We start from the raw sequence: 25,631 nt of genomic DNA, 5'->3' as shown, positions 1-25,631 counted from the left end.
TGCTCATTGGCAAATCTAGCCAAATTCACCAGGTCTAGACTTACTGGATTAGTGCGGCGTTCAGGAGCTTTAAAGGGCTTATGGCACCGCTTACTCACCATTTTAAAGCAAGTATAGTGAAGATTGGTTTTAAACACGTCTTCCTTGAGCCATACAGCGACATCTAGTGGTTACAGAAGGATCGTACAATGAGTAAGTTTTATGAGGCAAACCCAAGTTCATTCTGACATGTGAACTTTTTGTTCATATGATTTCAACTTGGAATAAGTCTAGGTTTGATTCCACTGCACCTCACGCACATTCTCCTTCACTCGGTGTGTTTCAGGCGGACCAGCGTCATGACCTTGGGCTCCATGACGCAGCTGCACAGTGGGGGTCTTCCTGCTGGAGCATCCTGTGCTGGTGTGAGGTCAGTCACTGAGTGTATGTGTATGTGCAAACCCTCTCATGAAGGAGAAAACATGTCATCTGATCTATTTCCAAGTACACAAAAAGAGCACTAAGCGATCATAACTTTAGGTATCTGCTGATTTAATCATCTCGGATAAGAAAACAAATGCACAAATGTGAAAAGGTAGTTCAAATACAGCTTGAGGCACAGATGAGATACACATGCAAATAAGTAGGTAACAGCAGTAAATAAATATGCAACAAAATTAATCAGTGATCACTTTTGAGTTAACATGTTCACGGATCCCAGCAGATTTTGACGTACAGTAAAATTATTTACACCAAGAAATGTAGGATCGATTCACCTGAATAAGCACATTTTACAGTTTAGACAGAAATCGAATGTAAAACCAAGAAGTTCAAACATAAGCAATAATAATAATAATAATAATAATAATGCAAAGTTAGATAAGCAATGCACAAAAAAAAACAACTGTTAATAAAACCAAAGTACAATTTCACATAATATCTGAGTACAGGGCCACCTGCTGACAGCCATATAAATTACAACAAAGACAGCACAATAAAAAGTGTACATATTATACGGCATCTATGGTATCAAAGTCCTGCAGTATCTACAAGCTGTTTAGTAAAAAATATCATCTTAATATACATACATCTTCACTGGAGCTGAGGCTGATTAAAACCCATCTTAATACAAAAAGTGATCACCTGAAAACAATTATTTGGCATCAAGCCTGTATTGCTGAGAGTTCCTGAGTTAGTCCAAGCACCCAGTGAATGCATCTGATCATCAACGTGTACAGTATTTAAAAGGAAAGGTAGCAGTGCAGACCTGACAAATTTTTAAAAAAGAGACATTTTCACTCAGTCGTTTGTTATCTTCGATCGTATTTCTCCATGCAGTATAGATTCATTGAGTCTGAAATTCATCACGAGTACTCAAAGATGGAAAGACAACAAATAAAACAGTTTGTGCAAGGAATGACTTGAAAGCTGTACAATTAACGTACATTTTCTTTAGCTCAAGTTAAAAAGAGAACTGGACATACAGAAAGTGGCTCAGTTGGTGGAGCGTGTAATGCTCTGATTTCAGTGGACCGTAAGCAGGCTGGCGTGGCCTCACTACCTCTGTGCGGGGCACCACGGCTGCAGGCTGGCCTGAGGCATGATGAACTGCGGCGGCGGTGGCGGCGGCAAGAGGTAGTAGCTGAATACCGGCGGAGGTGGTGGCGGTGGCGGCGGGGGGCCGCACATGGTGGTCATAAACACGGGGGCACCTTTACTATACTGGGGCCAGATTGGTGCTGGGTGGTAGAAATACTGCAGGGTGGGAGGGAGCTGAACACAAGAGACACATGGGGAGGAGAGTTTAACATGAGAAGAGTCTTCATAGAACATCATAGAACATAAATATCACACTTAGATCAGCATCAGCTCAGAGCTCAGATAACTAACTAAGTGCTGAAGCATTAAAGTAGGTAGGCAACAGAAGTATTTCTTTTGCATTACTTTGGGATTTGGCACATTAACAGAATTACACCCTAGACATATAGATCTTTAGTTTATAGTTGAACATACACCAAGTTACCAGTTTATTAGGCATTACTTACCATGTTTCTGACCAGCTGGACCTTATCGTGCCGCTTGCGAACCCTGGGCACCATCTGTATCTTGTACGTGTCGCCCTCGGCCGCGTCTTTTTTCTCCTCCTCCTTCTCCTTCTCTTGATCTCCTCCCTCTGTCTCGCCGTCTTTCGCCTCCTCCTCTGTGTCGCCGTCTTTCCCCTCCTCCTCTGTGTCGCCGTCTTTCGCCTCCTCCTCTGTGTCGCTGGACGCCGTGGAGCCACAGTCAGAGGAGGTTGCAGAGTGGTAGTCCGACGTCTCCAGGTTGGCCGAGTCGTCGTCGTGCTCTCCCTTCGCATCATCCTCCCCTTCCTTTCCCGCTTCGAAAGAGGCGATGGTGAACGGCATGCTGTTCTCTCCAGCTCTGTGGGTTAAAGATGGGAGACGTTGTGGTTAAACTGGACACAAAACCATCACATCACCCGCATTCTCAGGCTGCACTTCCCGCATATTTTTATTCATGGTCTCTCAGCTTGCACAATCCCGACGCTGTCTCGTCGGAACACGTCTAAGTGGCTCTTTGCCTTTAGTCGCAGCGGGGCGGCCAGTGACTCACCTCACACACACCTCCAGAGGGTCCATCCACAGTGTGATCTCGGGCGGGAGGCCCAGCTCAGGGAGGGTGAGCTCACTCTCCTTACATGCCTTCATCAGCGCTTCATCACATGGTGTCCCATTATTTATCCGGATGCATCTGTGGAGGATTAACAGACAAACATTGCTTTCTTTCTCCATCTGTGGAGGTGATCATGATCATACAGCTGACTTCATGAGCCGGTGTGTGTGTGTGTGAGTTTACCTGAAGGCCTGCCCTTTGCTGGGGCACTCAGGGTACCAGTGCTCATCGTATTTGTCGCAGAGAAGCTTCTGGAGCTTTTCGGCAAACAGTTCTGCTTTGGCTTTGTCCAGCTTGCCGCACCTCAAGGCCAAGCGCTTCAGGAAGTTGACTCCAGCCTTCACCTCTCTTTTCATGGTTTCTGTTGATGGAGAGCGCACACACACACAGAGAGAAGACAAGGTCAATTTGAGCTGACAACTTTTGTTGGTCTTGCTTGGTTATTGGGTGGTTCTGTATTCACACACCACCCTGCAGCGTTAATGGGACTCAATGCTCACTTCCTATTTTTGTTTTAGTCAGATCTGATGTTTTTCTCTCAACACTTTACTTTTATGTTTGTGAATTACCTGAATCCGACACCAGTCTGGGTAACAATCTATCCTACACAGATCCACAATTGCACGAACATTCAGCAAACACATGAGCCACGTATGCCCATGAGAATAGACAACAATATCGTTCCTATTACAGTTAAATAGTGAAACATGAACCCTGTCCAGCCATTTCTCAAAGCGTCTCCACATCTATCTAACACATAAGCATCTCCTCGTCTCTCCACTGATCCCCGTCCTCTGTTCTTACCTTCACTACGAGTCGCTGCAGTAAAGAAGTTCAAAATATCTCCAGGCCGTATTCACAAGTAAGCAAGGTGGTATAATGTCTGACTTCCTCTTCAGCTCAGATGTGTCATGTCTTGTGTGAGCTCCGCAAAAACTGTTGCCCTCTCTGTCAGCCTCTGAAGCTACTTAAATAATCCATAGTGATGTCATCATCCAGCAAAGTGATGTCATCAGAATGTCCAAACTAGCAAAGTGATGCCATCAAACTGTTTGTGATGTCAAACTCAAAGTGATGTCATCCAATCATGAATTTGTTAATAAATTATAAAGTTCATATTGTTCTATAAATTATACATTTAAGAATAATATAGGAACCTTGTGAATTACTAAAAGAGGATTGGTGTGGCGTTCACAGTGATGGAGAAAAGGAAAAGGGCTCAATCTGCTGATCAGTCTGACTGAAAATGAGACTGCAGATACAAGAACATGTTCTTGTATTTTCTAGAACACAGGACAGGCAGACCCAGGGTGTGTTGGGGGGATTATGTATATCCTGTCTGGCCTGGGAACGTCTGGAGACCCCCAGGAAAACTGGAGAATGCAGCCAGCTAGTGGGACATAACGGGCTGCATCCTCAGCCCAGACCCAGATAAGTGCTGGAGGATGGATGGATGGATTCAGGTTCACAGTGGGAGAAGTGAGACAACAAACATGAAATCCAATCTGAGCATTTGACAGCAGTCAGACAGGCAGAGATGAGGTGAGACACAGATGGAGGAACACCCGTGGCTCAAATCAGATCCACTGCTCAGATCTGTGGCTGCTGTTCCACCTAAACACATTTGCTCCTTCAGCCCTGTTACCTTTTACAACAATTTCACAGAATTGCGGGGGCAGAGTTGGCCACTCAAGATGATACATTAGTTTCACAAACTAGAACAGAACACATTCTGTGTTGGTGGAAGTGAGTTATGAGTCACATAGAGGCAAAAAAAGGAAAGATTTGGGCCTCTTTAGCCTGTAACGTGGCAAAACTTCCCCTCATTGTGCAGTGGGTGAGCAGGAACCTCCCATGCAGTGATATCAGCACTTCCCTGTGCAGTTTGGCCCTGAGCTGTCTGCTTTTATTAGGCGCCATCATGAGAATGTATGTGGGAGGAGGTAAGCTTCAGCTATGGAGGAGGCTCTGTGTCTAAAGCCTGGAGTTTGTCTGCAGGCAAACAAGATGCAAAGTGGTTCTGCTATGTTTACATGTTAGTAGTTAAGCATGTAAATCATATGAGCTTACGCTGGTGTGTATTTGCTGCCTGGGTTGGATGCCAGTAATAGTCTGACCACAGAGACGCACCAGAGCCAGTGCACACACATGCTGCAAAACCAGGAGTGGCACACACACGGAGGCCGGCGTTTGTCCCTGATTGGAACCAAACCTTGAACGTCGAGGTTGGACAGTCATTTGTTATTGTGGCTGGAAACAGGCCACCATTACTTCAGCCTGTGTAATGTGTTGTGAGAGACAATGATTATTTGCCCTGTCAGACATAAGTCGCGACACAAGAAACTCCAAGTCAACGCCTAACAAATATGTTTGCAGTGAGCGCATGTGTGTGTGTGTATGTGTGTGTGTGTTATTAGGTTTAAGTTTAGATGTTCAAACAGTCTGCAAGGTGAAAACACTTTATAATCTGCAGGCCCTTCTTGCTGAGTCAGCGAGTGAAATAGTTTCTATCATGTCACAGCTCAGCAGAATAAACTGTCAGTTTGTATCGCTGGTGCCAAATGTTTCAACATTTAGTAACAAAGGTGCTTCATCTGTAGCAGTTACATGCAAGCGGCGACTTTTTCTGCTTCAGGTTTCTGACAAAGCTGAGAGGAAGGAACACAGACGGCCTGAAACTGGAGATAAGAGAATAGTATAAGGTCATGGCAGGTCGCTCGTGTTTTACATTCCACTATGTATACGCCTGTCATGGCTCAGAGACACAGTCAGTCAGCTGGGACACGGCGTCTCACTCCTGATGTGTGTTTTACAAATAATGATAATCTAAATTGTTTTTCAATTGAATCCATTGTCATATAGAGTGCTGATGCAGTATTGTCTTCTCTATTTTTCTTTATTGGGGGAAGTTGTTGGAAAGCTTTGTGTCTATTATGGTGGGAACATCACACCGAGGTTCAGATGTTCAGATTTGCATTTACAGTACAATCATTTGGCAAACACTTTTATCCAAAGCGACTTACACTACATTACCACCCTTCGCAGAGGGGGGAGCAATTGAGGGTTTGGTGACTTGCTCAGGGGCGCCTCGGCAGGGACTCGAATCGGCATCCCTCCGGTTCCCAAGCGGAAGCTCTACCCACTGAGCCACTGCCTCTGCATGTTGGCAAATGTTACACAAACTTCTCTCCAGCTTAGTGTGACACTGTCTCACCCCTGTGTCTCTGTGCCTTGATGTGTCCGCTACATTCTGTCCTCTACACACTCTGTCCTCTACACACTCTGTCCTCTACACACTCTGTCCTCTCCTCTGCTGCTACATTTCAGCAGAGAAAGAGGCAAGATAACAACCACGTCTCTGAGGGCTGACATCACTCACAATTGATGGTTACTGTTAATAGAAACGACTGACATGAAAGGAAATTGACTTCGCTGGTTTATTCACACACTGTCACTTATCTGATCTAATCAGAGGAAAGTCCTGTGCTGGAAACTGAACAAGAAGATCTGCTTCTGTTTGTTTACTGCACACGATGACCTACTGCCATGATCACACACTCGGCTGATTAGGGGCTGATTTGGGTTTAAAAACAACATGTGACTAATTTGCAGACAGAAGGATCCCCTCCACCATCACTCACACACACACACACACACACACACACACAGCATGTCTGTCACACTTAAAGCACCTAAACAGAGGGAACAATAGATTCACTCAACATGTTGGTCAGAGAGGCTGAGTTGACTCCATTGTGTGTGTGTGTGTGTGTGTGTGTGTCATATGCTATGTGTTGCCTTTCATCATGACGTCATATCTTCCCAAACACTCAACTGAACGGGAAATGAAACGGTGATGCTTTAAAGGCGCCTTCATCTCCTTTGCTTGGCTAGATCACTCATCACTCTCTCTTGATTGAATAAACACTAGAGACAAAGTCAGTGTGATGAACGTAAGAAGGCGAGATGTAAACGCATCATCTGCCCTCCGCTGAGCCTTTCTGCTGAGATAAAGGAAACCTGCTCATGAGTGCGGAAACCCCCCGTGGAAACTCACAAAGTGATCAACCAGACACCACACGACTCATATCGATACGGACACAACACCCAGTTCATATATAACGGGAGGATAATCGATTATAAAGCATTTACACTGTCAATGAAACAATAAAAACAATCATTTGAACTTGTCGTTTCGGCTCAAACGCAAGACGCGCACGTAGCAAATAAAACAATATACAAAATAAGAGAAACATTCAAACACATCGGTGAGCTCGTTATTAATGTAGTAAAACACAAACACCGCATACCAGTATACCAGTGTCACAAACTTTAACGGTCGTTAGGACAACAAAACGCTCATCTCTTCTGATTACAGCCATAGATTACATTCATCACATAAATAAGACATTTAGTTTAGTTTTGAAGGACATGAATGTTACTCACGTCGGGAGCGCGGCGCGTTTGTGCAGCAGCAGCAGTGTGAGGCTCTTTGTTTGTCTGTGTGTGTGATGGCGTGTTGGACTTGTTACGCTCAGCACATGTTGCTTCCTCGTTCTTACTGCGCTGTAACGTTACCGTCAGGACTGACTCACTTCCTGCACTCACTCACTCACTGCCGCGAGCCGACGAGCCAAACACAGACAGACTCACCCTGAACCGGATAACCATATATGGGCAGACGAGGTCACCTAACGTGTGTGACGCCGCCATGTAGTGACACGTGACCGCGCCAGTTACGCAATTGCTGTCTGCTGCGTGTTCATGCGTGACGTCACATGTACGATGGCGCCATTTCACACCTGCAGAAGGAGAGGCAACATACACACCAACTAAACCCCCTCTGACTCGACACTTCAGGTATATCTTCAGGTATATTCGTAAAGTCGGTTTTAACGAGTTTACACTTCCATGTAATTTACCCCCATTAGTCACATAAGAGCTTAAAAAAAGGAAAATATTACCAATCGGTGTGACAAAGTTGTTAGCTTGTCAGTTAGCTTGTTTTAAGCTTACTTTATGCCAAGTCTGACCACTTTCAACCTGGCAGCTTCTGATTAAAAATCTGTAAAAACTTTGTGTATGAAATGTTTGAAATTTTGATTAATAATAATATTAATTGTACTTGTTTGGCACCATTTGTGCAATTGATAGAGCTCAGTGAGTACAGTTTTAAAATTGTATAGAAAATAATAGAAAACATCAAAACCTACAGATAATGTCAGCACAAAGGAAACATTGATTTAAACCGGTTCTGATAAAATGAAAGGCTGCAAAGAAATATAGTGTACAGAATGCCATTGTTGTCTTATTTGCAAGTTTCATTGTAACCTGAGAACATTTATGTAAAATAATGAAATACAATTCCCCCCAAAATATAAAAGAAAATTATATTTTTAGAGGGCAACATAAAGCCAAATTTAATGAAAATGAAAGGATTTGAAAATGGAAATGGCCTTAATGTCTTCCCAGGGTTAAATGTTTTTTTGTCTCTTTTTGAACAATTGACTGACAAACATCTGTGCACACATTTTCAAGGCTGCTGAGCTGCAGCAATAATAAGCTGTGAGTCAGTATGTGTAGGATCAATAAAACAGCCATAAATACCAGAAGATCACAGCAACACAGGCTGAGGGACTGCAGCTCTAAATCACTTTAAGCTTTTTCACAGCCAAACATACAAAATGTGCCATAATATTTGAGGAGCAGCTCAGCGTATTCAATTTTCATTTAATTGTTGTTTTTTTCTCAGATACTAAGACAATGGAAGGTTGAGCACATGTTTTTGGATGATTGTGATGATGCAATAATGCTCTTTCCTCAGCTTATTTCTTTGTGTTGCATTATACTCCAGATGAGGGATTCTTCCTTTGGCCACTAGAGAGCAACCTGGCTTCTTTTCACATTTTCCCCCATTCTGTTATGGACATGGCATGTGGCATCTGAAGCACATCAGCATAAAACAAACAAAAACAATGGCTTTACTAAACATATTATTCACCATATTAACAACTACATCATACTTTCTCAGTCTCCATTGCTGTTCTGCTGTATAGTATCAACTCCTTCTCTCTTCACACCTCTCACTCCTTTATTCTGATGTCATTGTCCCTTCAGGCCGGCATTCCTTCATTTGCTCCTCTCTTACATAGACCATCAATCATAGAACTAGATTCATTTTTAAGCATTTGTTGGGCTGCATCCTGCAATAATACAAATATGCTACTGCAAATGTATCACTATGAGACAGCGAAACACAACCGCAGCACCTGATATTTCATTTCTCTTTAGGGGAAATGAGCAAATATTGAATATCTTTTGAATACTGGTGACTGTTGTGAACTTGCATTAAGTGATGGAATGCTTCCTCATCCTGTCTCCATATTTAGTCCCTGCAGGGGTGAAGGGAGGTGAGGACGGACCTGTGCAGGCTGATACCCGATGAGGTCTGAGGAGGAGCATTGATACTCGATGAGGGAGGCAATGGAAACGGAGGGGGAGGAGTTTCTACTGTAATATGGTTGCCATACTTAAGAAAGAAACAGATAAGTATTTAATAATTCATGAACAAGTCATTAGCAGATTATTTTTTCTGAGCCTGACACCAAAGAAAACACATTTGGCTGAAAATAGCAGTGATTTCATTATCAGAAGAATCAGGCTTTATGGGGAATGTGCTCCTTCTTTCTTTCTTTCTTTCTTTCTTTTCTTTCTTTCTTTCTTTCTTTCTTTCTTTCCAACATCAGTGCAGGTGGGATGAGGGCAGCCTGTCAGATCTGTGTGGATCCATACCTCCTGCCCCAGATACCAACTCAAGAGTAAATTATTGCGCTCTCTCTCTCGCTCTCTCTCTCTCTCTCTCTCTCTCTCTCTCTCTCTCACACACTGTATGTATATATATATATATATATATATGTGCGTGTTTAAAAAGGCATACACAGAATAAATCAAAGAAAGTATAGATGAGTGGTTGCTCTCTCTCTCTCTCTCTCTCTCTCTCTCTCTTTTTCTATATATATAGATATATATACTGTATATATATATGTGTGTGTGTGTGTATAAAGGCAAACAGAATAAATCAAAGAAAGTATAGATGAGTGGTTGCTCTCTCTCTCTCTCTCTCTCTCTCTCTCTCTCTCTCTCTCTCTCTCTCTCTCTCTCTCTTTCATGAGGTGAACGCCTACAGAGGCCAATCCAGCAATTAATTTCCTCATAGAGAAAAAAAAATGTATTTGTGCAATTAAGCCAACTTTCTGTCTCTGCACTTCCATCTGAAAACTATAAAACATATTGATCTGGACGTGTCACTGTGCTCCTCGGGCAGTGGCATATCCAGCCTGAGAGTATGCTGTGATAATGGGAACACAAACAGTGACCCCGTATTCACATGCAAACATATTTCTGAGTGTGGTCATTTGGTAGATAGGTATTGGAAATGCAACCACTTAACCTCGAAATGTGATCGTTCTTTGCGAGGAAGGGCTTTTCTCTGATTGCGCCCGGCCGTGTCAATGAAGCCCACACTCATGCACCACATGCAGCCTGCTTCTCCTTTAAAAACATATTGATTTCTCTCTTTCGCAGGGAGCTTAATGCGATCGATCGCCCCGGCCCTTTCAAGATCAGCGCCAGTATAAGCATCTCTTCCCCTAACACACATGCTGCCTCTTTCCCCTCAGGTAATGATTGTCCTTGGGCTGGGGAATAGTTTGTCAGCATTAGAAGAGAAGTGTTTCACATGGTATTCTGACTCTCTCTCTCTCTCTCTCTCTCTCTCTCTCTCTCTCACTCCGTCTCCCCCTCTACTCCTTGGAGGCCTCCACTAATGTGGTTAAGTATGGAATGCATATGTGCAGGCTTTAACAAAAGGTGAGAGCGAATGCAGCACACACCTCCTTTGACCTTTATTATCCACCATCCTCCGCCCCCCCCCCCCCCCCCCCCCCTCCACTCCTCCACTCCAACTCTCAGCCGGTCGATACCTATTTGTATTTGCAATGCATTACCCGTGCCCTCTTTTTAGATTGGAAAAGTTGGCTTTCACACAGTTTGTTCCTTTGTAGGTAAATCACAGCGGCGAGGCAGAAAGGATTTTAGAATAAAAAAAGTGACAGTTTGTGATATATATATATATATTTACAAACCCTGTGCACCCTGTCTGAGCTTGTTGGAGATCAGCTTGATCATATTCACCATCATTGTCATCCTGATGCATGCACAGTATTTTTGTTCATTCTTTAAGAGTAGCTCCTAGTAGTACCAGCTTATCTGTCTGTATCTGTAAATGCTTCTGCTGTGTACATAAATGCACTGCTGTATGGGCTCTACAGTGCATGCTGTGGATGGCGAGGAAATGTGGAGTTTGTGTGGTATTTTGCTAAATTATCTTCCATTTTAGTTTCACAGACGTTCCCTGTAGAGTGCAGTGCATATGCGCATGTTGACATTTTCTCTCCACTCACTTCTAAGACTGTTTTCTTAAGATAAGGTGCAGATCAACAAGGCATTCATTCTCCCCGACTTTAATTTGCTTAGTGACTTTTAAATTGCCCGTTTATCAGCCTGTCTCTTTGGTTCACACAGCTTTAGTATAAACACACACATATACAGCACAGTCATGTGAAAAGAGAGCACACCCTGTTTCAGCTCTATGATTTCATACATCGGGACATTCAGTGTATTATTGTGTGCTACAACCAGATCTTAGAGTAAGGCGATATGTGTAACGTTATAAAGACACAGTAAGAGCAGCTCCCCAGAGCAGCTCCCCAGAGCAGCTCCACCTTATCTGTCCATATCTGTAAATGGTTCAGATGTATATTACATAAACTCAGAAACAGCCTTTCACCTGCTGCATGAGCCCTGGGAGAGACAAACTCATATCCTGTGCATGCTTGGCTTTAAGCTGAGGTTGGACTTGTTGAATTTGCATATTCTTATCTTATCTGTAAGTGAAGAAAGCTCCCTTGTGATTTTCGTCTTCTTTTAGAAACCTCCCACATTGTTTTGCTGATTCTCTTTCAGAGGTGCCTTTTTAATTAAAAGGCCTCCAGTAACAGGGTAAATATTAGGCTTTGGCAGAGTTTTTGTTTATCAAAGTATAGGCCACTGAATAAATATACAAGGTAATATACAATGTATATAAGGTGGCGTAATTGAAGTGTGTGTGTGTGTGTGTGTGTGTGTGTGTGCGTGTGTGTGTGTGTGTGTGCGTGTGCGTGTGCGCGCGCAGTGAGCTACGTTGAGCTACGTCTCTCTGGTTGGCCCCTGCAGGCATACGTTGGAATCCTGCCTGAACTCTCTGTGATTCGCCTCTGTGCTTTGCTATTGTCTCATCAATTAAAACAGTAGGTGAGTGGACGGGCCACTCTCATTAAAAAAGGCACAAACACACACACACTTCTTTAATAATCCATTTCCTGACCCTCTGTCAGCAGTTGCCATGGAGATTTTGTGCAGATATGGGAGACTCGTCTTAATGGCGTGACCTTAACCTTGTTCTTTCTCGGATTGTGCGTTGTGTGATGCTACGAAATACTTTCTACGGCAGATGAATATTTCAGCATCAGTGCATTCTTACCTTTGGCTCCAATCTGAAACGTCTCTCTCCCGGTACATTACATATGCCATAAATATTGATTCAGTGCTATGTTTAAAACGTACATTTCCACTTCACATTATTTATGTCTCACTTTTGGAAAATGTGTGTCTATTTCTTGAACTGATGGCTGAGTCTTCGCCAAAGCCTTGAACCAGGATTTACAAACCTTTCCCCTCCCCCATCTGCATTTCTCTCTCTGCCCCCTTTTGCCCCTCTGTCCTGCTCTCTCTCTCTCTCCCTCTCTCTCTCTCTCTCTCTCTGCCTCTCCTGCAAGCTGTGTGTGTCTCTTTCCTGTGTACTGGGGGGCCAGCAGAGGGGAAGTACACAGAGAAAGAAAGCACTCTGAGTTCAAGTGCACGGGCTTAAAGACACGGCTGGCTGTAACAAAGGGGAACATGACAGGGGAAAACAGTCATGGAAAGGCAAGACAATGAGCTTTTTGGCAAGGCAGCTGTGGACTCGGACACAGTATGAGGAGCATTTTTCAAAAGGGGGGGAAAATTTTTCAAAATCTGAACAGGAAAAGGGAGAGAAAATGTCTCCTCCCCTTTTCGCCTCTCCACGTACACTCCTCCTATTCCCTCCCACCTTCCTTTCTTTCAATCTGTGTCCCTCCCTCTCTCCCCTCGCTCCTTCATTCCTACCCAGCATGCACTCTCACATGCACGCACGCACACAGATACAGACATGATGACTGATGCCTGCTCCTTCTCTTGGTTGCACCACCAAGACTCCCCCCCCACCCCCTTTCTCTCGTGTGCGTTTGTCTTCTCAGCAGCGTACGGTGGAACCGGTTCTGCACAGCTCCGGCACATGCTATCCTAGGCACAAACTGAGCGGCAGCCCCTTGCCTGCCTCTCACATTGCTCACCCGTGACTTATCTGCTGCCTTTTCCTCCTCCTCCTGTGCTTTCGCAGCATCGATCTCCTTCTTTCTCCGGCAAGACAATCTCCCCGTCAAAGTCCTGATCTTGAACGGGTGAGGAGAGGAGAAATGGTGTCTGAAGGAGAGGCGGTCGGGCAGCGGCGGATAAAATGTGACCAGCAGATGAAGGCTGGAGTGAAATAGAGATGCAAGGCTGCAAGTCAAGAGGGAGAGCAGAGCACAAACTACAGAGGGAAGAGGGGACAGAGCAGACGAAGCAAGTTGGAATCAGGAAAAGAACGCGGGAAAAGGTAAAAAAAAAAGAAGAAAGTCCTTACTTATGTGGTATAAACTGGAATTGTCTTGTATTTGTTACCTTTGAACTGGTATTTTGAAGGGAATATACGGACATACGTATATTATGCATGCCTTTTTAGGAATTGTACAGTTTATGCCTTGATGATCTCTGCAGCTTTTCCTACTCTGGAATCATATCTGTTGGTTTGTGTACTTAAAAGTCATTTCTCTTCCTCCCACTCCCTTGGAACGTTTCCCTCTCTCCATGCTTCTCCCATTATTCAAGCCCATATCCCCTCGTGCCTTTTATCTCGTGTTCTTGCGCCTGACAGATTAAATACATTTACTCGGAGCATTTCCCAAATTCAAGGTTAGTATCAGTCCGAGTTCTCGTCGCGGTCGCTGGGGTCCAGTCAGTCAGTTGTCAGGATGAAGAGGAAGGAAAGAAGAACGGGGTCAGGACACTCACTTCTGTGCGGTTCTCGCATTCGATCGCTGTCTTGCACTGTTTGAATACGTTAGCATGTGCGTGATTTTGGCACGGCTCTCCGATGTGTTTCAGCTTATTTGAAACAGTTTAAAAGGATTGGAAAGGGTTTATTTCATTGGCATACTATCCTCTCTGCTCTAGAAATGACCCGTCCCACCCTCTACTTCCCCACAGTTGGTTTGTGTTCTCAGCAGGCCTACAGTGTGTGTGCCTGTATGACCAAACATCTGTATGTGTGGACAACCTACCACTAGCACAGCGGCCTAACTTAGCGCTCCGAACGCCTTTGCATGCGGTGCCGCTCACAGCTCTTCCTCGCCGTCCTATCTTGTTTCGGGTCTTGCCTTGCCATTGTTTAATATAAAACAAGTTAGCCTGCCTTTAATCTCCTGCATGTGCACAGAAGGACTTGTGACATATCCTCATTCCATCCATGCTACGAACAAGCCTGTCTATCTCCATGGAGACGTGATAGAAGCTCTAAGCCCCTGCACTTCTGCCTGCACACAGCCTCACAAAGACACCCCCCCGGTTGTCACCCTGCCAGGTTGCGCCATTTGGCAGAGGGCAGAAAGAGGGCGTCCTTGATAGGTAGCCATCAAAGGACGGCTGTGGGAAACGGGGGTGGTCTCGATAACCACGAACAGAGGTTTAACTCGAGATTTAGCTACGAGAATAAATCACCAGCCCGCCGACGCTGATGATAGCTGGCAGGTTTGCATCTGTAGACAGAGTATAACAAAGGCCTGCTGGCAGCACGCCGCCGTCACACTGCCAGTCATTTGCTTTTGGTGAGCTCTACTAAGCCGTGGCAGGTTTGGTGCTGCACTATCATCTCAACAGAACACAAACAGTTTATCTGCCGATTCACGTTGTTCCAGCTGCCATCTTGTTATTCTCAGGTAACTCCAGAGTATGTTCAGTGGCTTATTGGGCAACATTAGATCAACAGATGATCAATAATGTTGATCGGCAGCAGTAGCGGCACACCTGACGGCTGAATCTGTGGAGTTGGTGTCATTATCAACTAGGGGTAGTTCGTCCACGGCACTGGATATTTCTGGCGGTCAACTTCCTGTCGCTCTTAACGCCACACCTGACATCTGACAAATATGTTTAGCTAATTCTTTGCAAATCAATCTACTGCCTTTGTTTAGTCCCTGTTCCCTGTTCATACAACACCAGGATTTCATGGTGAAATCCTCCCACGGTCTACTTAGTGTCAGTATTGTGGTTGTTAATGCCGTTAAGCCTGTATGAAGTGTGTGTTTTACGTGTGTCTTTTGTTCCCGTGTTTGTTCCTACAATTGGTTTGCATGTGACTCATAACAACTTTGGACATTAACTTACTTACTTACTTACGGTGGTGTTTGGAATGTGCATAACGTGTATCCAGTTAAAGCTCAAACTCCCTGGTATGGATAAACCTGCGGCCTGTGCACATTTCATCAATCTGATTTTAAAAAAAAATCATGTTTAACCAAATGTAAGGGAGCGTCAGTGTGATTAAGCCCTTTGGTTGCTGCTTTCTGCTTTGGTAGCGTGACTGCAAATCAGAATATCGCTCAGTACATCTCTCTACTGAGTCTTTGCAGCTATGACAACGTTTCTAGTAATGATGGCGAACACTGGCTCCCTGTGCTGATAATGAATGGAGCACGCAGCACATCCAAACATGGTGTGCAGAGCAGAGCTCTAACGTCTTTCACTATATATAACATAACACGACTCGGCTTATCAATTATGTAGCGCTCGTGTGAAAGGGGAAAGAAAGGGGGCCAGACTCAACAGGCTCACAGGGTCCAACACGGATAGAGAGAGAGAGAGAGAGAGAGCGAGAGAGAGAGAGAGCCACACCATGTGACTGGCGTGGATGTGCCGACGCTCTCTCACGGTCTGAGTGAGAGAGATTCCCCCTGGACTCAGTGTTCCAATTGCATCAGTGTTTGTCTGCCTTCTCCAGGACGTGAGGCTAGAATGGGGCTGGAGCAGAGAGAGAGGGAGAGAGAGAGAGAGAGAGAGAGAGAGAGAGAGAGAGAGAGAGAGGGAAAGCTCCATCTGGATACCCATAGGGCTTTGCTGCTTCGTGAGCACACAGCAGCGTTAATGTGTTACTCTGTCACACTATCGCACACAACACAAAGTTTCGTCGGCTTGCGTCTCTCGCTGGCAAAGAAGATCTTGTATTTCATTCCACTTCCCGTAAAGTTTATTTCTATGTTATTTCCAGTGCAGTGTGTGTGTGTATATGTGATTCAGCACTGCAGAGGCTGGATTTACTTTTAGATAGAGAATTACTTGTTATTATTAATGTTAAGGACCTATTATGAATGCATTTATATCAGTAAGAACTCATTAATAAGAACATTTGGGGTTGCAGGTTGTTGCAGGGAGGCTGTATCTCTCTGGCTCATGTACGCCACCTCTTTCCTCTTTGACTGCCAAAGCTAAAGAGCATCCAGTTCTAAATGCAGTTATTCATTTATTCACTTACTGTATTAAAATAACCCTTTACTATTTACGAAAATTCATAACAGACTTAATGGCGCAGTTTGAAGTAAGAACAGATAAAGAACTGTCCCACGAGTTATGAATGATTGATACAGTATAGGATAAGCCTTATTCTAGATATAAGGGTGAGAATAGAGAACAGAATTACTATATAAGTGTAGAAGTACCGTAAGAACCATAACGTAGAGCCCCAAAATCCTCCCTCGTGCCTAAATGTGATTCTGATGTGTGTGAAAACGAACATCTCTGCACACGACACGGACAAACACGATTTCAGAGCAAATTACACGCTTCTCCTTGTAAACACAGCAGCGAGCGAGCCAGATTTATATTTGTTTGGACGTCTTTGTCTTCCTCGTCCCCCTGGTATCCTTCATCGCAAAGAAACGACACGGCGGCCAGATTTGTCAAACACGAGTGTGCCGAGTGGAGTTTAGGGGCGACATGTTACTGGTGGATTTCTGGACACCAACATACAAACAATGTTGAAACGGTTCCCTGTGTGTCGCCTGGCGGAGCTGCTTATGTGTCGTCAAATGAATCCTTTTGTGTAGCCGCCTGCTGCAGCGTCCAGGTCGCTTTGTGCATGACGACGGAGGCAGCGGCGGTGAGGTGAGGGTTAATATTTGCAGGCTGTAGGAATGTATTTGGAGTCAGCAGTGAGAATTCCTCAGTTCTGCATTAGTAGGTCATAGCGTTGCCTCTCACCACGCCAAAGTATCTCTTCTCTCCTCCCTCAGGTCTGTCTCTCCTGTCTTCCTCCAACGCTCTGTCTCGCATTTGATCTCTCTTCTATCGCCACCTTCCCACCCGTCTCATACTTGATATGTTGCCTTTTTTCTCTCAAGTTTGTGATCCTCGCCGTCTCCCCTCATCTCTCCCTCGCACACAGACGTCTCAGAGCCTGAGGAGTTGGGGGTTGGGTCAAAGAGAGAGAGAGAGGTAGAGAGAGTGAGAGTGTATTCGTGCCCGTGTATGTGTGTGTGATAATTGCAGCACAGCGCTCTCTCTTGCCATCCTCCTGTCCTCTTGTATGATTTATGAAGCTGCGTTCCCGAGCAGCAGACGTTGTTGATGTTATCAGACATTGTCAATTCATACCTGCTTGTGAGTTAGCGGCACCAATAACCAGTAAACTGCCCACACGTCACTCAGAATGTTTACATGAACATTCAAACTCTGACTGAACACCAGTTAAGCCAATACATCTTTTTTTCTATTTGCCAAACTCATGTATAAGTCACATTACTTCAGAAAATGGCATAAATTACATTACGGTCATTTAGCAGACGCTTTTATCCAAAACGACTTACATTACATTTTCACCCATTACAGAGGGGGGTTTGGTGCCTTGCTCAGGGGCACCTCGGTAGGGACTTGAACCGGCGACCCACTGGTTCCCAAGCGGAAGCCCTACCGACTGAGCTACTGCCTCCCCATAAATGGTAGTATGCTTAGTCTGACTCCAGACCTAGATTGTGTGAACACTCAGATTAAGCATGAATTTCCTCTTATATAAATACAAATTACATTCACACAACTCACATTAAGCTTTAATCATTAGCGGAGACAAAGAATCCGAGATTGCGAATCAATTAAAGATGTGAACCGAATGCCTGTAAATGTAGCATCAGGTCTTTGAGACAGGATTGTTTTTATTCCTACATTTGTATTCATCTCCTTATTTATTGATGTTATTGTCGGAGCTGGTTGATGAGTTGGAAGTGTCACTGCGTCTCATACAGCAGCATATTGATGTCGTTCACAAGGTTCCTGGCTTTGCTCCGCAGTGGCGTCTACTGTCAACTGCCCACGTCGCACAACGACACCCGCGCCTGTGCCAGAATTTTCCGTTGCCAGAAAGGAGGAGAGATTATGACAAAGGGGAGGAGAAGAGACTGATGAAGAGGAGGATGGGAAGAGGTAAGCACAGAGAGCAAGGCTCTAGGTGAAGAGGAGATAAGGAGGGGAAAGCGTGGGAAGGTAGAAGGAGGAGGTTTGATAATGTCGCTGCAACGGGAGGATTACGAAGAAAGGAAAGAGGAGAGGAAGAGGAAGAGGAGGAAGACTGTGTCATGTCGGTGTGCTCGGTGAATGCAGAAAATTAATCTTGCGGCTCTGGAGGCCGACACACATAAAGCAGCTTTGCTCCTAAAGTGGAGCCACGGCGCACAAACGATTTCAGACACCGCGAGTGACATCACCAGCAAACTTTACAGCTCCGCCCACATCAGAGTTTAGTGGACTAGTTAGCGGTGGAAGTAAAGCAACTGTGCCAACGGGCGAGTGTTCTGTGCTGAGGGTGGGATGTCAGGGTCACATCTGTAAGATGAAAGGAGAGGAGGCTACGCTCGGTTGCTTCCACAGAGGGATGGAAAGGTCAGGAAGTGGCCCCAGCACAAACACCAGGCTCATTGTTCAAGTTCAAGGTAACGCTGAGTGCCGTTTTCATTCCGTTAGCCCGGCCCTCCGTCCTACTCCTCCGACAACTCAACGCAACGTCTGGCGGCGTCACACTTAACAGAATTGTAAAAGTAATTATGTCATTGTTGCTTATTCTGTTTGCTGTTTGGGGCGTTTATACTGCATGTAAAAGGTGTGGACTGAGTGAATGAAAATACTGTGTCATGGGGGTCATTGTCAGTGTGTGTGTGTGTGTGTGTGTGTGTGTGTGTTTGCGCGCGCAGTCATATGTGCTCAGGTGTGCCCTCCCAGACAATGGACAAGGTCACAGGCAGAGGGTCAGGTGTCAGGCCAGTGTTCCCCCTCCCCCACCTCTGATGTGGTGAGGACGCCCCCCCCCCCCACACACACACACATATACGTACACACTGTTGTGTCTGTTCAGTCATCAGCTCCTCATTAACTCCTCACAGGGGATTTCCTGTTCGCCTCTTTCCTTCCCTGTTCCTGTTCAGAATGTAACAGTGTGTGAGACGGGTTCTTTTTGTCGGTAAAACGTGATCAATGTGATATTTATCATTGTTATTTCGGTTAATATGTAAACTAACCGTCTGAAAAAGTTGTAGCCAAATAGGAAGAATTGAGGGGGTACGATAATGATCTGAAATCAGCCACACTGAGAAACCCTGTGGTGTGTAGCAGGAGCAGAATTGATGATTTTGTTCTCTCAATGAAAACTGTACAAACACGTGCGCACACACACACACACACACAAACACGTACAGAGAGAGAGGCACATAACTCAGAGTGTGACTCACCCCCTTTAACAGAAAGTCAATAAAATACAGGAATGATTAATAAGCCCCCCCCCCTCCTCTCGCTGCTCGCCACCTTCCACTCTCTCTTCTCTTCTCTTCTCTTCTCTTCTCTTCTCTTCTCTTCTCTTCTCTTCTCTTCTCTTCTCTTCTCTTCTCTTCTCTTCTCTTCTCAACCCCACTCACCCTCTCTCAGCTTAGTATTGATCTGAATGCATTTGCTTCCCATTTACCCCCCCACCCTCCTCCCCAACACATATACACCGCCACTGCATCGAGCGGTCACAAAGAACCTTTTACACAGGAGTGTCTCCTCTGCACGCAGATATCACACACACACACACGTTTACTCTTGCTTTGCCCACTTACCTCACCGTGTATAGGTACGGCACTGGCCTGTACTTGGGGCTTGGGTACTTACTAGAATATTTGGGAGTATGAATTAAGGCCGGTTTCATCTGACAGACACCCCTCTGTGTGTGTGTGTGTGTGTGTGTGTGTGTGTGTGTGTGTGTGTGTGTGTGTGTGTTTTATGTTTGTGCCTGTACACAACTGGGTCCAAAAACAGAATTCTTACTGGTTTGACTGACAGCTCGTTTGGACCCCCCCCCCCTGCTTTCCCCCCCTCTACCATTCTGGTTGGTGGCACACAGGTTGCCATGACACCAGACTGTTTTGTCTGCCCTTTGACCTCTTTAAGGGGTGCTGTGGTCAATCAGGCATTACACGCGAGGGGCAAATAGAAGGGAGAAGAGGAGGCGAGGGAGGGGGGGGGCTGCATTTCCTCTGTAAAAATTAGGTCCAAAAGGTTCCTCTATACATCCGCTTTGTACAGAGCAGGCGGTGGGGAGCCAGAGCGGCTCGGAGTGAAACAAAGACACATGTGCACACACAGACATGGCAGCGCTCGGCAAGGGTAAATGAACTAGGCTGGAGCTCCCAGGGGGCGGGGAGTTATTATGCTCATTGTGCAGTGGGCCAGCTGAAGCTGTTTGGCTGCTTCTTTTGAAGTTATATTTATCAAACTGGAGCAGGAGGCTTAGCTCTCCGAGCTGGTGCATCACTTTGTCCAGGCTGCAGCACGCATTTCCCCGACTCGCACATGTCAGAAAATGGTGCGCATCCCACACACACACACACACACTCACACACACACACACACACACACATACACTTTCCAGTCTAAGCGCGAACATACAAGTGTGAAATTTATGATAATTCGTCCTTCCCTGATACACTGAACAGCAGCGGATCTGTAAATGATCGTGTCTCTCGCAGGGTTAAGTTCTTTGTTGCCCATTATCATGAGTAATTGCCACGTAGCAAACAGCAAATGTTCACAGTAAGCTGTATGCTAATCATGTTCATTTTGTAAATATCCAAACTGTATTAATGTCGGCACTCAAGAACCAAAGCATTTTACGAGCTTTTAGCGTAGCAGTTTAAACGCTGCTAATTATAATGTGATTTACTCTGTGCCGTGAATAGCTTTTTGCAATTTGTTCATCCTGCTATTCTGCTACTCAAACGCCATGTTTGACATCGATTCCCCCCCCCCCGTCCCCCCATGTTCGCTTATGTGATAACTGATTGTGTAATTGCATCATTTGGACTGCAGCTGTGTTTGTTTGCTTATCTATTTAACGTTACCTCCCGTTTGATGAGGGGTTGATACGCGTTCTCATATCTAAATACACACAGGAAGTGCAGAAATGAGCTCAGTCTGACACTTTCTCAATCATTTGATGAATCTGGTTTGATGATGTGAAATCCTCCAGCAAACTGGGCTGATTACGCCAAAGTTACTTTAGAATCTGTGTGTACGCTTCAGTTGAACGCACCAGCAGCTTCTGCGTAAACGGGAAGCTCATCGCGCTCTCATCTGATGACACTTAAGCTGCTGTTTGAGCTTTGACCCTGTGACCTCTGGGTTAAACAGTCTCTCTATTCATTAGACACCTTGTTACCTCTGTGTTCTCCGTGTGTGTTTCAGCTGTCGATCCTGCCTGTCCGACAAACACCTGGCACACGATGACATCACAAGACTTTGAAGGTAAAAACACTGCTATATTATAAAAGCTCCTCAACTCTGTCCATCGCTTTCGTCTCTCACACTTCCGCCGCTCTTCTCATCGGTTTGTTCCTCCGATTGCTACGAGGGTTAAAGAATCTTGCATAGATGATTTTGAGCGTTCGCTTCACTCAGATGAAGCCTGGTTGCAAAGGATAAGCGGAAAATTCAATTCAATAATGTAACTTTAAACCCAATCATGTCTCATTTATAGTCTGGGTCCACTGCAGTCCAAACATTATGTTCCAGTTGTGCTCTTCCAGTGTCAGAGAGCGCAGATTGTGGTGATTGGAGCTCTACGTTTGCATTTTCGCCCTCTAACAGCATCAGATGTTCTTCCGTGTTTACAAAAAGAGAAAAATGACAATAACAATATTCTCTTTCACGTACAGGTATTTCATTATTGCTCAAAAACAGCATTTCTTCTTCTTATTGTTATTATTATTTGAATGCTAGAAGCTATGGAGAAGGAAGATGGTGAGAATTCTGTTCAGATTGTAACTCAAATGATTTGTTGAAATACTGCGAGCCAAAGTATTACACTATCGTATAAAGTCAATTGTAACGATTATATCTTGTTTGTTCAAAGTTTGGTCCATTAACCAGTCGGCCAGATGCTGTGATCTCATTCTCACCATGATTAGTTTCATCTTCTCCTAGAAAATACATTCAGCTAAAACACAGAACAGGCCAACGGTGATTTCAGTAATGCAGCGAAATTTCAAAGCACAAATTCATCTTCATTTGGCAGGACACACACACACACACCCCACACACACACATGCGCACTTCTCGGACTTTAATAGGTTAGTTCCAGTACAAAATTCCTTTGATACGTTCATCCATCATGCATTGGATGAAATCATTCTCAGAGGAAGTGGCTACACAAAGGCCAGACACACCGGCCTGGCACGGATTGACAGCTGTGCCATAGCAACAGTTTGGCTAGTTGCCAGGCTGTAGGGGTTGCCAGGCAAAAAGGTTCCCATGGCAACGTTCATTTTGCCACCTTGGTATACGAGGCTGGCGTGAACCGAAGCAGATTAGTGTCGGGCAGAGCATCGCTTTCAACCGGTAGAGAGCACATGCATATTTCAGCAGATCACAGCGTTACCCTCTTACATTACGAATGACTACATTATCATGATGTAATCCCTCGCTCCAGAGATACGGCAAACTTTACTCCCGTGGCAAGGGAGTGGCACAGTTGATGTATTGATGTTGCACATCTGAGCAGCAGCCTGGACACCCGGTCGCTACATTTAGTGAGTAAAATGTGGAAAATGAGCTCGAACTCAGACGACCTGATGGTGCCGCTCATCTTTCTTCCCTCTCAGAGTCGCATTGTGTCCGTATCGTCCATGTTAATGCTGCGGTTTCCTCCATGTGCCGACTCATCGCTTGCAAAAAAAGCACATGTAGAATTCTTATTTTCACACATGTGATGTATTGATTTTGTGCTTGCTTAGTCGAGTATGAATTGTTTGAGGAGTCATAATGTGTCATATAACTTTCAAACATGGTAGGAAAGGGGGTTTAAGAGTGGCAACCATTTGGTGATGTCAGTCAAACGGACGATGGTGGAACATAAGTGGAATTTTGAAGCTGAAGTGAGATTGTGCCACAAACGAGTCGGCCCAGACACTCCTCTTCAGTCAGACGGGCCCGCTAACGGCCGGGGAGGCGAGAGCGCGACAGAGAGGGAGAGCTGACACTGGCACAATCACGCTGCATTTCTGCGTGATTTGACTGTGAAAATACCGCAGACCGGGTGTAAAGTGGAGCAGGTTGTGTGTATAAAAGGCCAGCCAGCGTGTGTGGATAGAAATGGCAGCGGGGGTACGGAGACAGAGGGGTGGTTGAAAGGGTAAGAGGCGGCAAATGGGGACCCATGAGGGCCGACGCAGAGAAAAGGTTGCGTGAGTGAAGGCAGGCGGGCAGGGGGGGGCTTTGCACTTTGGGACACGAGAGTGAAAGGAACCGGAGAAGGAGAGAGGGAGTGGCAAACGGAGGATTAGGACACCAAACAGGGAAGAAAATGAGGACAGAAATTCACCTGGCAACATTTTCCCAGCGTTGTGTCTGATTGGTGGAGGGGGATTCTTAAGGTGGCCCGTCTCTCTTTGTCTCTCTCTTTCTCTCCCTCCTCATGGGTGAGGCGCACAGTTCAACCAGAGGTCTGCGCACAGAAAGCTGTTAACAGCTGGTGGCCGCGCTCTTTATTCTCTTTCTTGTCTTTGATAACGTTTCTTTCCTCTGAAGATTGCCTCTTTCCGCAGAGCGTCTGTACACTGCAGCACACAGTGTAAACACTCTGAAACACATCTTACATCGCTATACTGCGCTCCATCCATTTAATTGTGTTTAGCTACTGCTGACATTAGACTGACAAGCATTTTCACAGCGTATCATCTTGCCCCAGTTACGTCAGAATCCGCGCTGGGAGTAATAGAACACCGGCTCGCAGCTTGTTGGAATGTTGCGTTGTGCCAGCGTTTCTAGTGTAGATGCTGCTTCCCCAGACAGTGTCACTTGAAAGCACCTCAGTTTGGACTGTAGTCCGTAGCGACCACCAGACATCCCAGATTTAGACATCACAGCTGACGGCAGACGGGGATGGAGACGAGCGTCGTTTCAGATCTCTCATCAGGAAACCGTTGACGTGAAACCCAAATGAAACGCCGCAGTGTGTGAATGTATAACCGCAGCAAAGGCAGACTACACAGTTTAATGATGATGAAGCGCCTGTAGTCTCTGATCTTTACAGAGAAGAAGTCACACATTTCAGATGATAGCGGGAGTAATGTGAAGAAATATCCCGTGTATAGTAATGAAACAGGAGAGACAAACCCTGCAGGTCATCGTCGACGCTCCAGACTTCCTAGTGTTGCTCCATTGCAGAGCCTCGTGGCGGTGAGAGAGCAGGGCACTGAGGACAAGCAAGTGAGGAGGAGTTTGTGCAGTCACCAGTAGAGGGCAGTACCTCCCCAGATATACGCTGAGATAGTTAAGATGGAGCAAACAGGGACTGAGAGCCTTTGTGGACTCTCCTGGTAACAGAGGCGGATACCGAGCTGCATTACAAGCGACTGGAGCGTTAGGTGCTTGTAAATGTCTCGTCTAGATGCACTCCATACTTCATTAGTATAATCTCCCCTGCTCACGATTGTGGAATTGCTGTTGTAAGACGGTAAACGCACGTGTTTTCAAGCCACACCTGCCACTTTATCTTCCTCTATCTAAATCCCTCCGAGCGCATTCACTCACACCACCAACTGAGCCCGAGGGGGGCTGGGGGTTAGGGGGGGGGGGCATTCTTTAAGTTAATTTGTATGGATCTAAAGCGGAGAAGCAGCAGGAAATCATTCTTTAGCACATCAAGCCCCGGAAATAAAAATCAAAGTGGTGGATCCCTTTTGTGTTTGTTGGAGCGAATCTCCAACTTTGATGAATGATTTAGTGAGGATAGCATTAGCTAGTTCAGTCACGCCTCGCATTGAAATACCCCGAAGAAAAGCCAAAGTAAAAAGAAAAGTTGCTGACATTAAACAGGGCGGACAAGCCGGCGATAAGGACACAGCGAGGCGGGGACGGTATAGACAGGGCGGTGAGACAGCCACGTCCCGTCGCTGCCGCTGCTGCTGCTGCTGCTGCTGCTGCTGCTGGCGAAGACGCTGTCTGGAGAGCAGCTGGACACTCTGTGCTCTGCAGCGTGAGGTAGTTGGTTGTATGGTTTCGCATAATAAACAGCACGGAGATAACTGTACAACCTTCTAGCTTTCCCTGCGGAGTCACTTCCTGCCACACGGATCGCGGCCCCAGCAGAGAGGTAAGTATGTCATTACTCCACCACGGCAGCCTGGAGTGCTTAATGACACCACTCGTCCTTTTCACCTGCGTCGCCTTTTATCCTCTCAGAGTCTAAT

At 45.5% G+C, this 25,631-nt stretch overlaps 1 protein-coding gene and 1 long non-coding RNA gene across 2 annotated transcripts; one reads left to right on the top strand and one right to left on the bottom strand.

The window, feature by feature from the left end:
• Nucleotides 1-510: 510 nt before the first annotated feature.
• LOC143008827 (uncharacterized) lies at nt 511-7,269 on the bottom strand. The gene is made up of 5 exons (XM_076160759.1): nt 7,099-7,269; nt 2,836-3,013; nt 2,593-2,730; nt 2,025-2,400; nt 511-1,752 (listed from the first exon to the last, which is right to left on the bottom strand). The coding sequence occupies exons 2-5, from the start codon at nt 3,006-3,008 to the stop codon at nt 1,537-1,539; spliced, it is 903 nt and encodes a 300-aa protein (XP_076016874.1). The 5' UTR covers nt 3,009-3,013; nt 7,099-7,269; the 3' UTR covers nt 511-1,536.
• Nucleotides 7,270-10,441: 3,172 nt separating this feature from the next.
• Nucleotides 10,442-21,866, top strand: LOC143008844 (uncharacterized). Its single transcript, XR_012964629.1, has 3 exons — nt 10,442-10,521; nt 13,172-13,429; nt 21,628-21,866. It is a non-coding gene; the product is annotated as an uncharacterized LOC143008844 (long non-coding RNA).
• Nucleotides 21,867-25,631: the final 3,765 nt, after the last annotated feature.

This window comes from Genypterus blacodes, unplaced genomic scaffold (assembly GCF_046128005.1).
Source record: "Genypterus blacodes isolate CSIRO-AG114 ecotype Tasmania unplaced genomic scaffold, CSIRO-AGI_Gbla_v1 ptg000107l_1, whole genome shotgun sequence".
NCBI lineage: Eukaryota > Metazoa > Chordata > Actinopteri > Ophidiiformes > Ophidiidae > Genypterus > Genypterus blacodes.
The sequence above is the reverse complement of the archived record's forward strand: the minus strand, read 5'-3'. Positions and strand labels throughout refer to the sequence as shown.